General features: G+C 36.6%; 1 protein-coding gene across 1 annotated transcript in view; it reads right to left on the bottom strand.

Moving 5' to 3' along the window:
- Window positions 1–399: 399 nt before the first annotated feature.
- Window positions 400–15008, bottom strand: part of LOC126262381 (protein bicaudal D) — a 115365-nt gene continuing 100756 nt past the window's right edge. Inside the window, exon 13 of the mRNA XM_049958977.1 lies at window positions 400–5237. Within this exon, the coding sequence (XP_049814934.1) occupies window positions 5088–5237 (150 nt within the window). The 3' untranslated portion in view covers window positions 400–5087. The remainder of the gene's footprint in view (window positions 5238–15008) is intronic.

Genomic DNA, 15008 nt, shown 5'->3' with positions numbered 1-15008 from the left:
ATTTACAGATATCTGTGGGTCTGGTTCTTTGTGGAAAGATGTCAATGACATAAATTTCACAAAACTAACATTAGTGCTTTCCAGAGATGCCACATTGTCGAGTATTATAGCCAGTGACCTGGATTTATGAGATAAAATTATGTAGTACATAACAATAAAATTCTGCAAAATGACAAATGTCTCTTGAATCACAACAATGTTTCCTTTTTATGAGCACCATATAATTATGGGAAGAGAGTATGGAAGCATCAAAGTATCTAGTAGAAACATACTGCTTCCTATAAATATTTTATTGCAATTCAGGTGTAATGAAGAAGTGCAGGTAAAAATGAACACAAAAACTTTTTGTTTAATGAAAAGTTTATATCTATTTTTGATTTCATAATACAATTTCAATAAACTGGCAGGTTTAACCTGATATTGGTCATTTTTTACAACAGATCAATGGACTGTGTGATCTGCTCTAGAGACATTATATAAAAATTAATAAACTGCACAGCAGTTTAACAAAAAGAGAAGACATCAGAACTGTCAAAAGTCTAATGAATTCTGTAGATCTTCTATTGGGCATCTTTATTACACTGCATGTCACAAAAATGAGATAACCAATTGGTGTGTAGAGAAAAATACAAGTCCAATGCCCATGTCCACCTCCTCCCAACAAGAAAATATAATGGAAGTTTTTCACTGAGTTTGAACAATTCTTTTATCTTTCGGTTGGCTCTTTCAGAAGAAAAATACCATATACATTCTCCCTCTGAGCTACACGTATACTATATATGCATATACTCACATTTTTGAGAAATTTGCTTCCAAAAAGAAGAAAATGATTATTAATATATATATATATATTTATGGTTAAAACATCAACAATAAAATAACAAAACATTTCTTTTGTACCAAGTACACAGTATTAAAAACATTACAAATAATATGCACTCATACCACAGTCAATTAATAACAATAAATAATAAGATACAATTTGCTGCCACCATTAATTTTGTGTAAGCTATCTGTTAAATAAACTCCAAAGAAAACAACATTTTTGGAATGGTTTAACAATTCCTGTAACACTATTCTGAAGAATCATTTCCAAAATCAGCTAAAAACTGTATAGTAATTAATACAGGGTTACTGCACACAACTATGAATCAGTCTTTAAGCACTGCACTTAGCAAGATACGAAATGCTCTTTAAATCCTGCTCTTAAACAGTAAAAATTCGATTTAAGTTACAATTATTAGATTCTAAGGTACATTGACTGAATCAAATCACGTATGGGTTTGTAATATGGGAAACTACACAACAACCAATACCATCTCTTTTTGTATACACTAGCTTTTTGCCTCAGAGTACAGCAGAAAATTTTAAGTTATTTATAAATTAATAACAAAGTGTACGATATGGATAATTTACACAGAAAATTATAATACAAAAGACAAATACAAACATCAGAATCTTAAAATATTTAATCGTTATTCAATAGCTACCAAGTCATCAAAATGATTACAGAAATGTTCTGCAACTAAATGCTGCACCGAAAGTACTAACATTGTCTCTCATAGCCCCACATGCACCAACACCCTTACATATGTGCACACTGCACTAACAGGTTCACACATACATATGTGGAAATGTGCGCGCGCACACGCACGCACACGCACACACACACACACACACACACACACACACACACACACTAACACACACACACACACACACACACACACACAGAGAGAGAGAGAGAGAGAGAGAGATGGACAATTTTTTGTAGAGTGTCTATCCTATAAGGGGACGGACTGTACTGTTCCGCATGGCTCGGACATATACAGCACATATTGACTGGCTCTTTGAAAGATGGACTATCGGAACAGAACAGATGGGTAGATAAAGGTCAAAACTCGAAAGACCTTCACAACAATTGTCAAATTTGGCTGCCTCTGCACTATCCTTGTCCTTTTATCATTGTACAACAGCAATTGGATACACATATGCGCACCATATGCATAAAATACATAAAACACAACCATTCAAGTATATTAAAATGGGAGCCCCAGAGTCAAAATAACTGACATCATAAAATACAATTTCTTCACAACAGTAATTGGTACAAATTTCTTGATAAACACTATACAATACCCGAGCAAAATAGCTGCTTCAAGTACAATTCAGGACTAGTTTTTAATCAGCTTTAAGTCAATTCATTAATTTAATCACAAATGTTATGATAAAACTTACAAATTAACCACATAATGTCTAATAATGATAATAAAAATGACAAAAATACACCCTCAAGGTTCCAAAGAACCAAGTTTTGCTAAACTATTATGCAAGTGAGAAGTATACAGAAACACTCTACCACATCCCACTACAATGAAACTACATTAAAATGCTCAAACATATCTGCTCATCTTACAGTAAACATTGGACACTGTTACATTTTCTAAAGTATAATTTGACAAAAAATACTGCAACAAAGTAAGTAAAAGCAGTCAGTTTCACTGACCAATATTTCGCCCCCACCCCCTTCTTTTAATGGCATTAGATAGCAATGACTGCATTAGCCATCTCATACTTTATATTGTACGATTAAGTATCTGCACTATTTCCATGGCAACAAATTAACATTTTCTGCCTAGTATATTTTGTTTTAAAAAGCATTTTTATGACAGCTTTTCTTTATAATTCTGGCACTGCTTTCAAAGTAGTGACAAACTTTTATCTGGATTAAGACAGTAGACATACAAGCATCATATTAAAATCTATTCAATTTGCAGGAAAAAATATTAATATAGATCATACCAGCATCATATTTCTGTTGCCTCTATGTATGGCATCCAAATTTTAACCATTTGTTTCACTTGTTACATATATATTAAATAGCTGATACTGAATTTCTATACTAATCAGTCATTACAGAAACAAATACTATTTCTTGTACAGAACATGTTACATTCAGTCCCCCACAAATAATTAAAGGCTACATTACAAATCCATTGTGAACAGGGAGGGCTGAAGGGGTGAGGGTGTTAATGATATCCCTAAAAAGTCAAAGCATTTGCCCCTGGCACTATAGTTTCACCATAATTTAAAATACAAATGGAATATGGCAACAGACAGAACCTTGCAAATGAGTAGTCCCAAAAAAAGGCAACATTTGGATGAAGGAAAAAAATCAGTTAAAATGGATCAGCACTGTGTCATTATTTATAGTCTCTTGTTTGGTCTTGTGCATATTTAATGTATGACATGGAAACAAACAAAATCAGCATAAAATCTGGAGGCTTAATAACACTATTAGTTCTAGAATTTAACATGCCATTGATATTGCTATCATTGGAGATGGTATTACACTTCCACGATCTTTTTAAATTCCTATTTGTTTTACGATAGCTGACTGGATAAAACTCACAAAATGGTTTTTAACAAGATAAATGAAAAGTCTTGAAAAAGAACAACAAAACTGATAAATTTAGTCATAACTGTAGTAACAATACGTCATCCACGTTGGCCCGTTGTTTTAGTTTATAACTGCAGTAATACAAATCCTCCAATGTTTTATAATAATCTGTTATTGATTTTCTCCCGTGTAAAGAGCAACAAGAATGTTATTAATGACTGCACAAAATATAGTCATCAGTAAGTAACATCATATTACTACCATCAAGAAAAGAATGAATGAGACACATAAAAAAAAAAATTAAAAAATAATAGTCACAGGAAAACAGTAATCCATTTTTGAACCATGAATTTTCCCTTATAGGCAATGTACAATTAAAAAGAGGATATACTAGCTTTTCAGACATTCTTCCCTATTTGGCTATGTTCTTCCATTTCTAGCACATGCAGAAAAAAATTCTGCAATATATCTTACTATTTTTACGGTTCCAGGGAACTAGCACATTTTACATTGTTACCAAAAGTACTGACACAATAAAACAAATAAAAAGGTAAGACAGCCCACGGTATGAGTATTTACAAGGAATGCTCATGTACAATACACTAACAGATTCTATACAAGGATTTCATGACCAACAAATTTATGTATACAACAGCTTCAATATTTACAGCAATTGAATGGAAGGGTATGTTTATTTTAGCATGTTTAGAAACCACCATTGAAAAGAGAGTCCATAACATATTTTCAAAGAAATAAATAATATGGATGAACAGACAAAATGCAAAGCCACTAGAACATGTGCAAAAGTCAGGTTTGGGGAGGGGGGGGATATGAGATAGACAGGTAAAGATTCACTGCAACAGCTAGAAAGAATTTGCCTCATATAAAATCACATTATCTTCCAGTTGCTGCAGTTCAATATTATGCTTTAAGGAAACATTTGGTGTCAAAGTGGTTTGTGCAATAAGTTGAGCTGCTTAGCGGAAGCCATGATTAAGACAACCAGCAAGTGAATACATAAATAACTTCATCCATAAAAACAGGAAATTAAGAGGAAAATCCTTATAGTCACATTTCTTTGAACTATGTACTACCCAAAACCATATCTGCAAGATCCATCCAATGGTGGTTTGCATATATGGGCATTTTAAAACTGCCCAGGGTAATTCAATGCAAATTGGTATTCTCAATATGAACTTGATGTCAGTTACACCAACTACCTAGGTTTTGCAGACTCATGGTCATGAAATTAGATTGCACTGATGCCTCATCAAATGTTGTACTCCACACAGAAATTTCACTGATGAGTTTAATTCTTCCTATTTATAATGTAAAACCATTACGCCTGGATTCAGAATATGGTAAGAAGCGTACATGTTGGCTGTCAACTAATTACGAAAACAATTGTTAAATACTTATCAGCTAACTAATACTTAGTACCACAAGAATTCTTGCTGATAACATGTACCACTCTAAAACTGCAATGTTAGCATATGACATGCCTAGTTCACACTATACAGGAAATATGAGGACACTGCCACAGCCAACGTAAAAGCCACATCCATAGCGATGTTTGTAATCTGGACTGAAATGTGTGTAGAGTTCACCACATGGAAGAGCTCCCAGCAAGTGCAAGGACACAGGTAAAAAGGCGTAGACGACCGCCAAAGCCATGTCGGAGGCGGGGCTAGAAATGGTCTCGACTTCCACTACTTGAGTGTGATCTGCTCCCTGGCTGAGGAAACCTAGGTTTGCTGCCACCTCGACCACCACCACCTATGCCTGGAGTTGTATGTGTGTGAAGGTGTCTTCGAGCATTTCGCATCTCACGGTCAACCTGAAACATAAATATGTTATACCTTATTGTAGTGTCAGAGTAACACATCAATGTTTAGAGGAAATAAAACACAAAAATTTATTATTTTCTCTTATTGACTAAGTATGTTGCTTTCCCGGACCACAGTCTAAATTTTTTGAGAAAATGTACTTCCGAGTTTCATTTCAGTTATTACCACCTCAACAGTATTGTGTATCAAAAATTTTGTTAGTATGTGGAGTACTGCTGTAAGAAGTAATGACTCTGGTAACAACCAATTCACACATCTTACAAGTTGAGAATACATCTAAAGTTGTGTTTTTCAAAATGTGTTACTGAAACCAAAGCAGAGGTTAACGAGCTAGTTTTCTTACTTCTGGAAAGACTTTGACACAGTCCCAGCAGGGGAGAGGGAGGGGGGGGGGGGATCAATCAGATAGCAGTCCATACAAGCAACTGCAATAGGACTGAAAACTTCCAAAATACACAACTTGCTGAATGAGTCTCAATGCAAAAACATCATTGGGGTAAAAGTAGCATCAGGTGTACCACAAGAAAAATGACATGCCCCTTACTATTGATGATTTACATGAATGAGTGGCCATAACAATGTCAGCAACTGTTCTCACAGACTGTTTTCAGATTATACAACTGTATAGTGGGAGGTCACCTAATTAGAAATTATTGTAAACTGCAAGAAGCCAGGTAAATACTCAATGCTTGGTGCAAAAACTGACATGTGAATGTGATGTAATATGTGTAAATATGTTAAAAGATCTGGTGTAGTTTGCCTGTACAATTGAAAAACAACTACTGAATTTGATAAAAACTATAAATATACAGGAGTACATACCTAGAGCAATTTAACAAGGATGACATCACAAATATTCTAGTGGGGAAACAGTAGCCAGACAGATTCACTATAAAAACCCAAATGAAATTTGAATCCTCCATGAACGAAATAAAATAGGAAACTCTTCTACCATTTATTATGAATTACTGGAAATCACTCAGATACACTTATCATGGGGCTTAAAAGAACACAGAGGACATGTTGAAAGAAAATCCATGCGGTTTCACATATTTTGTCTAGTAAGCAGCAAAGAGAATCACAGAATACTTTTAAAAAATTCACTGGAATTAGCTACTAGAATGATGATGTATTTCACATTATGTTTATTCTTTCTTTTCACATGTGGATGTTCCAAGACATATCAGCAAATACATTCTTTCCCACTGCACACATTCATTTATGATGCTCACTATGATAAAATTAAGGGAAATTCAGGTATGTAGAAATGTGTATCACCAGTCATTCTTTCCCTCTACCATCTGCAAATGGAATATTTATTGAGGGAGGAGGGAGTGGTGCAAGTTCACTGTTACACACTATGTTGCAGAAAGTATTTTAAGCACACGAAGAGCAAATAAAGGTAGCAGCAAATCCTAAAACTAGAATCAAACTAGTAAGGAGATTCTCTGAGTAGCATGGGCAATACTATGTATTAACGCAATTTCTTCTTTTGTAGGCAACAATGAACAGTGACACATATTGATGATTTTTATATATTCCTGAAATGGTCAGCTTCAGGGGTGGTCTACAATGTGTGGTAACTGATGAAATCTCCACAAGTCAAGATCATTAAAAAAGCATTTTATTGGATGACTAGTTTCGACAGTGCTATGCTGTCATCATTGGATCTTACGCTTTTGTATTTTTACAACATATTATCCATACTGAAGTAATTTCGTGTTAAAGTAGTTTAGAAAGAAACAAAGTCACATTCAATATTTACTCCCAAATGAAACAATGAAATTACTCCATTACAACTTGTTCTAGTTTCTGAAAGCAGCAGTGTTGAAAAATAAAATGCTAAACAGAAAAAGTGTATTTGCGCTGTTGTTATCTGAAGTGTCTTTGGTTCGGAAATCAGTGAACTATATAGTCATAAAAACTTTCATACCCGATTCATAAAAAACTACAGAAAACATAAATAAAATTTGGATACAGCATCATACTTTTCAATAGTTATTTGCTTCCACTTGATAAAAGTTTATGTACAGGGTGTCCATAAAGGAATGTTCCACTTTTGATGGTATAATATAACAGTTTAATTTAGATTACTTACAATGGATCAGACATCAAATTGCAGAAAACTAACTTAGGTTTTCTTACAAACATGCACCTTTAGTTATACAGCTCACATCCAACCTAAAATCCAAGTCTTCCCAAAAGCCACAAAGGAAAAAATTGCATGGTGTCAGGTAAAAAATTGCACGGCGTGAGGTCAGGTGAATGTGGAAGCCAGTGGAAAAGAGCACTGTCGTATTGACCATTAGAGAAACTCAAGTGGTCAGGAACTTCAACATTGAACAACGTCCATATAAAAAGATGACATTGGGGAGGGGCTCCATCTTGTTGACAAATAAAGTTCTGAGGTTCACATTCTAACTGGGGAAAGAGCCACTCTTGCAACACCCCAGATAAGCCTCATCTATAAGGGAACTTAAAAAAATGTTTAATTTTGGTAGTCTCTTCAATAATGTACAAGTTCATGAGGAGGTTCGAACATTATGGGTAATTTACCTTCCCATTTAAATGAAAAGTTGCCTCATCACTGAACACCAATGATCAAGGAAGTCATCTCCCTCCTGCAACACTTCACTTGCAAAGTTATGACATACACCACAGCTGTCTGGTTTTAAAGCATGTACCAACTGTAACTGGTATGGATACATGTGTAAACATGTTCTTAAAACCTTCCTTGCTGTCAACTTCGGCAACTGAAGTTCTTGACTTTCTTTCTGAACAGACTTTCTTAGGATTATAAAGGCAAGCTGCTCTGACAGGTTAAACTTCCTCTTCAGACACTATTGGTCTCCTCATGCTTTTTCCTTTACACACACATCAAAAATGGTTAAAATGGCTCTAAGCACTATGGGACTTAACATCTGAGGTCATCAGTCCCCCAGACTTACATCTGAGGTCATCAGTCCCCCAGACTTAGAACTACATAAACCTAACTAACCTAAGGACATCACACACATCCATGCCCGAGGCAGGATTCGAACCTGCAACAGTAGCAGCCCAGCCACGTTGTTATGGACTGCAGTGCCTAGAACCGCTCGGCCACAGCGGCCGTCTACACACACATCCAGTCGTTTCATACTGACTACACCAACAGCGGATGTTGTTGCCACAAAGGGGATCACAAATAAATTTAATGAAATGCACAATGAACTGTAATTACAGAATCACTCTAAGCAAACTGCAGAACAAAAAGCTCCTTGTACTCAGGAGTCACCATTTTGCGTACCTACTGCTGCATGAGGAGAAAAAAAAGCAGTACTTGTGAATGCGCTTATCTAAAACGGTTTGAATTACTCTTGAGTAGTGACCTTGAACCAACCCACTACAATGTCTATAGCTGACGACACTATTAAAATTTATAACTGGGAGACTTTTTTATGGTGACCCTATATTTACATATCAAAATATTGATGATTTATCCAAATATGGCATTGCAAATGAACCAAGAATATTTTATCCAAGGGCATTGGTTACCCCAATTAAATTTCTTAATCAATGGCAGAACCGCATTTATTGTCAAAAACTAATTTTATATCAGAGCTGTGCTCTTGAATACCAAACACATAGCATTAAGGTAGAGAACTGCACCGCTGCCATATTACACATTTCCCTCAAGCCATGTTTGTTTACATAAAAACCCAAATACTTAAAGCAATACAGTATTTACACAATTACTTCCATTATGGTATATTAATTCAATTTCCTGCTAAAATTTGCTCTCTTAGGTACACAGTATACACTGCAATATTAAATGCAGTATATTAATGCTTTTCAGAGAAAGAAATGTTTTACCATTTTTGCAGTGTCATTGTCAGTATCACATTTTTGACAGAACTGTTCAGTACCATCCACTGTTTTATTCAGTTGAATGAGCATCTAAATAGCTGCACACATTTTTCATAATGTTCCACATTTCTGATATAATGTGAACAGGAACTGCAATGCTGATGTCACTGTCAAATTTGTCGTCTACGTTGATGAGAACTTTGGAGCTTTGAATGATCTCATAAACAGGAGTCTACAGTCACCACAGCTACCATCACCACTCCTGCCGCCGCCGCCGCCGCCGCCGCCGCCACCACCACCACCACCGACTGCATAAAGTGACACTGTAGGGCAGTCTAACAAGGCAGAAACTGCTCTGTTTCAATATCTGCTGATTTTTGAGATGCCAATGAATCTGGTACTTATGCAAATCTTGCAGGGTGAAATCAATTTTCAGTCATCTGTGGGGTCGCGAAGTTATATGCAAAGGGCAAAATATGTAATCCATATAATAAACTCATAGAGAAATAATCTTTTAATTTGTTTCTGAATAAATATCTTCAAGATCAATTGCTTCAAATAGAGAAAATTCAAGTTTGTGTGTAATGACGTGATCACATCATTGTAGAATACTTGTATTTAGAGGATGAATACAAACTTCATAGCTTTTAATTTAGTATGTAGGTGTTCCAGATGAATATTAACAATAATTGTGATTTTGCACTTCTTATAATAATTGTTTATCCTAGCTGAAAATCCATATAGTGAACATAGCAGCCACCATTCATGCTATTTTATGCACTGTCTCTGCAAATGGTATTTTATTACATTTTTGAACCATCATGGTTTTTAAATTATTCCAAGGATAAATAATGATAACTGCCTGATCCCTCCGAATTACATGCTATCAGTAATACAATTCTTTCCTTAGAGAATTTCTCTCCTGAACATGATTGTCACTTAAACCATAGTTTCATGAGTAAAATAAGCAATTTCATTGGTGCCGGAGAAATCTTTTGTCTTAGATTTTCAAGTACTAAAGGCAGTGTGGACTAGTTAACAGTATGTATGTGAGTTTAAACAGTATTAATGATTTAAAGCTAGCTAGCAGCTTTTGTAGGAGAAAGAAATCTCATGGAAGCTCCTGCATTCTTGTTGATTCTCCAGTAATTTGTAAAGCAGGAGAAAATTTTAATTATTTAAATGACGAGAGTGTGTTTGAGAAGTGCTCTATAGAGTTAAGTTTTCTGAATACAGTGATTACAGTAATTTATAGAATTACTGGCTGTGCTGTAACAAAAGTGTTCTTAGCTATGAAAAAAGTTATGATTACAGCAAACTTCAACTTAAATGTCTTAATTGAAAGCAGTGACTCAAAAATCAGAAATCTGACATTTTAAACTTTTCTGAAGGTACTAGAGAATACAGCAGGTCAGTGATCTGCATTGATAATATTATTATGAACTACCAGTTTGAAAATGAAAATAAGCACTACTTAGGTCTACGTACTTTGGATCATGCAGCTATGTTAACTGTATTCCCAAAAGAAGATCAATTAAACCCTCCAGAAATGTACATAAAAATGAATTTCAGTAAAAATAATATGGATTTATTCTGCAGTAAACTAAGTATTGTAAGCTGTTCTGTAGATCGTTACAGTTCAAGTGCCATAAACTACGACAAATTCTTAAATTTTTTTTTAAAAATATATTTAATAATAAATATTTTCCTTCTAGATCTTTGCAAAAGAAAGTAACAAGTAAACTAAACCAGATTATACAAGGAATAAAAATTTGTAGTAGCAGAAAGGGAGAACTTCTCAATGAGTTAAAATCAAACGGAAATTCTGATCTTGACAGTGTTATGAAAAGGTTAGATTGCTACTCACCAAACACAGGAGATGTTGAGTCACAGACAGGCACAACAAACAGACTGCTATACATGTGAGCTTTTGACCAAGAGGTCTCATTCTAAAATAGAAACATACACAAACAACTCACACACATGACAACTGTCTCTGGCCACTGATGTTGGACTGCAAACAACTGCACCTGATGGTAGAAGCAATCTGGGTGGTGCAGTTAAGGAGGAGGCTGGGGCAGGGGAGGGAAGGGGAGGGGAGGGGAGGGATAATAGGGTAGGAGTGGGGGATGCTGTAAACTTTGTTTGTTAGAGGACGTCAGGGACATGGTGGGGTAGGATAGGGCTTCTACTAGGTGCAGTCAGGTGGTTTGAGAAAGAGTGGAGGGTGAAAGGGGAGTGGAAAGGAGGGCAAAAAAAGTTGTTGGAATCAAAGACTGTGTAGTGATGGAGTGGGAGCATGGAAGGGGATAGGTGGATGAAGGAAAAGAATGAAAGAAGGTTGAGACCAGGGGGGATTACATGAACGTAGGATATATGGCAGTGAGAGTTCCTAACTGTACAAACCAGAAAAGCTGCCTTTGGTAGGAAGGATCCAGAGGTCAAACACTGTGAACCAGTCACAGAAGTGAGGCTCATCGTGTTCGGCTGCATGTTCAGCAACGGGTGGTCCAGCTGTCTCTGGGCCACAGATTGTCAGTGGCCATTCACATGTACAGAAAGCTTGTTGGTTGCCACACCCTCAAATAGAATGCAGCACAGCAGCTGCAGCTTAGTTTGTACATCACGTGACTGCTTTCACAGTTAGTACTGCCTCTGATGGGATGGGTGATGCTTGTGACTGGACTGGAGTAATTGATGGTGGGAGAATGTATGGGACTGGTCTTGCATCTAGGTCTATTAAGAGTACATGAACCGTGAGACAAAATGCTGGGAGAAGGGCTAGAATAAGGATATCCTGTACATTCAGTGAGCAGCAAAATGCAACTGTCTGAAGAGTGGGTAGGACATTCCTCCCTTCAGAGCACGACAGGATGTATTCCAAACTCTGGCAGGGAATGAGTTTCAGTTTCTCCAGTCCTGTGTGATACTGAATCATGTGGGGAGTGTTCATTTGAGAGTGGACAGTGGACAGTGGGAATGTGGGACTTGGTAGGTGACTGGATCGACAAGGCATTTGAGATCTGTTTCTATGTAAGGTTGGGAGGGCTAATTTAGGTCTGTGAAGGTCTCAGTGAGACTCTTGGTATATTTGGAGTGGGTCTGCTCATCACTACAGATGTGGCAGCAACAGATGGCTTGGCTGTACAAAAAAACTTCTTAATATGGAATGAAAGGCAGCTGTTAAAGTGGAGATACTGCTGACAGTTGGTAGATTTGACATAGATGGACGTACTGAGGCAGTCATCTTTGAGGTAGAGGTCAACATAGAGGAAGGTAGCTTGTTCGGTTGAGGAGGGCTAGATGAAACAAATGGGGGAGAGGATATTCAGATTCTGGAGGAATGTAGGTAGGGTGTTGGCCCACATCACAAAAATATGAATCAGTCTGAACCAGATGAGGGGTTTGAGATTCTGGGTGTTTGGGAAAGATTCCTCTGAATAGACTATGAATAGGATGACATAGGATGGTGCTATGTGGGTGCCCATTTCTGTACCATGGATTTGTATGTAGGTAATTTCTTCAAAGATGAAGTAATTGTGGGTGATGGTGGCCATGGTGACTAGGAAGGAGATTGTTGGTTTGCAATCAGTCAGGCACTGGGAAAGTTAGTGTTCAATAGTGTCAAGGCCATGGGTATTAGGGATGTTAGTGCAGAAGGAGGTGGTCTCATCCTTTCCTAAGGCCTTGACTTTCACCCCACTCCCAAAGTTAATCTTGTTCGACTTGTCAAAGATCTTCTCTCCTTCTACATTTTCCCACAGTGGGAACACTTTTTTGCCAATAACCCTAACAATCAGACGCAACCCTGCTATCCCTCCCCCTCCCCAATCCAGACTTGTCCCTACTCCCACCACCAAGATTGCTTCTCCTATCAGGTGAGGTTGCTTGCTGTCCGGCCTCAATGCCCAGAGACAGTGGTCGTGTGTGTGTGTGCGTGTGTGTGTGTGTGTGTGTGTGTGTGTGTGTGTGTGTGTGCGTGCAAGTGCACTTGTGTTTTATATTTTGGAAGAAGGCGCCTCTTCACCAAAAGCTCAGATGTACAGCACTCTTTCTGTTGCACCTGTCTGCTGTTCACCGCATAGAGGAGACCCTGATTTGCAATCTATCATTTTCACAATACTCTCGTTATTCCATCCTGGTTTTTCTGTTGTTAGAAATGCTGATTTTGTTATACTAATACTATAAAATACTATAAAGCTGTATTCAGAAAGGTTGAAGTGGCAGGTACAAAAAAATGGCAAATAGTGTATTCATCCTCAAACACAGAAATAAGATAAAAGTAGTGTGACCTGTTCAGTCAAGGTTAGGAGCTGAAGATTTGAAAATGATACTGCAGTAAACCCACCTCAGATGTCAAATTGTGTCAATGAATTCTTCTTAAAATTAATGAGACCAATATAAAAATGGCAGCCTATTAAGATCAGGCACATTTGTTAAGCTTGGAAAACATCCAGAACATATCTTTTAAACTACTGGAAAAAAATCACCCAACAGAATGTGGAAAATGAAATATCATTTTTAAAAAACTTAGCCTCATCTGGATGGGTTCAAATACCCACATCTGTAATCAAGAGTGTGTATAATACCACTTCACAACCCGAGTCGGTTATCGTAAATCAGTCTTTTGAGACAGGTTGTTTTCCAAATGTATTGAACTATGCCGAGATAAAACCTTTTTTCAAAAAGGTTTCAACAGAGGATATGAGGAATTATTTTTTAACCACAAAATTGCATTTCAACAGGGATACAAATGCTATCAATGAGTTTATTAAAAAATATGCTTCACTTTAGATAAGGATAAAAAAGTCAAAGGAATATTCTATGATCTAATTAAAGCATTGAACTACTCCTTAATTCTCTACTAATTACAGATATGTGGAATTAGGGGCACTGCTTTACAATGGTTGAAGTATTACATAACACATAGGAAATAAGGAATAATTGTAACTTCAGTTTCAAACAGTTACACCCCACACTGGAAAACAATTTTCCAAGGAGTTCCACAAGGGTTGAAAGTTGGTCCCTATTTGTTCCTTTTCTGTCTAAATAACATACCAATGCTATTGATGTCCATTCAAGTTTATTTGCTGATGACACATCAGTTCTAACTAAAAATGTGATTCATGAAAGAGCGTCAAAAATACTTTTAAAAAGGACTTGAATCTTGGTTCCATCAAAATGGACTGAAACTAAATGTTACTACTATCAAAATTATGCTAAATGATTAGCTTGGAATGAAATAAAGGTAACTTTCAATAATCAGGATTCACAAGAGGAAAACCATGTAGAGTTCTATCATTGCCACTTTGAGGCATTTATTCATCAAATCTTCTGGGGAAATTCAGCAAATTTCACAAGACTCCTAGCATTACAAAAGAAAATCATTACAAACATGTGTTGCCAAAAATTGGATATACTGTCGATTCTATTAAAAATTAAAATACTATCTATTCGTTTCCTTCGCACAAAGAAGGTAGTGTTGTTCTTATATAAAAACCAGTATACACATAACTCTTTCCATTTTGACCGCAACTACAGCACTCACAGCAGACAGAATTCTAAACTCTCGACACACTCTATGCCCAAACACAAGAATATATAGTGCTAGACAATTACAATGAAGTGACAAGCAGTAATATAATATGACTCTGTAGGCTTTCTGGACATTATAAGTCTTTGAAGTCTCTTCGGGTTAACTGCCGGATCCTAAAATCAATATTTCGGCGATCCAACTGTTTGCCATCTTCAGGAGAATGCTGTTTCTGCTCCTAAGTCCTGCTGAGAACTGATCAGTTCTCAGTGGGACTCGGCAGCAGAAACAGAATTCTCCTGAAGATGGCAAACAGTTGGATCACTGAAATACTGAATCTAGTTGATTTTAGGATTCGGCAGCAAACCCAAAGATACTTTCA

This window comes from Schistocerca nitens, chromosome 6, assembly GCF_023898315.1.
Source record: "Schistocerca nitens isolate TAMUIC-IGC-003100 chromosome 6, iqSchNite1.1, whole genome shotgun sequence".
Classification (NCBI taxonomy): Eukaryota; Metazoa; Arthropoda; class Insecta; order Orthoptera; family Acrididae; genus Schistocerca; species Schistocerca nitens.
The sequence above is the reverse complement of the archived record's forward strand: the minus strand, read 5'-3'. Positions and strand labels throughout refer to the sequence as shown.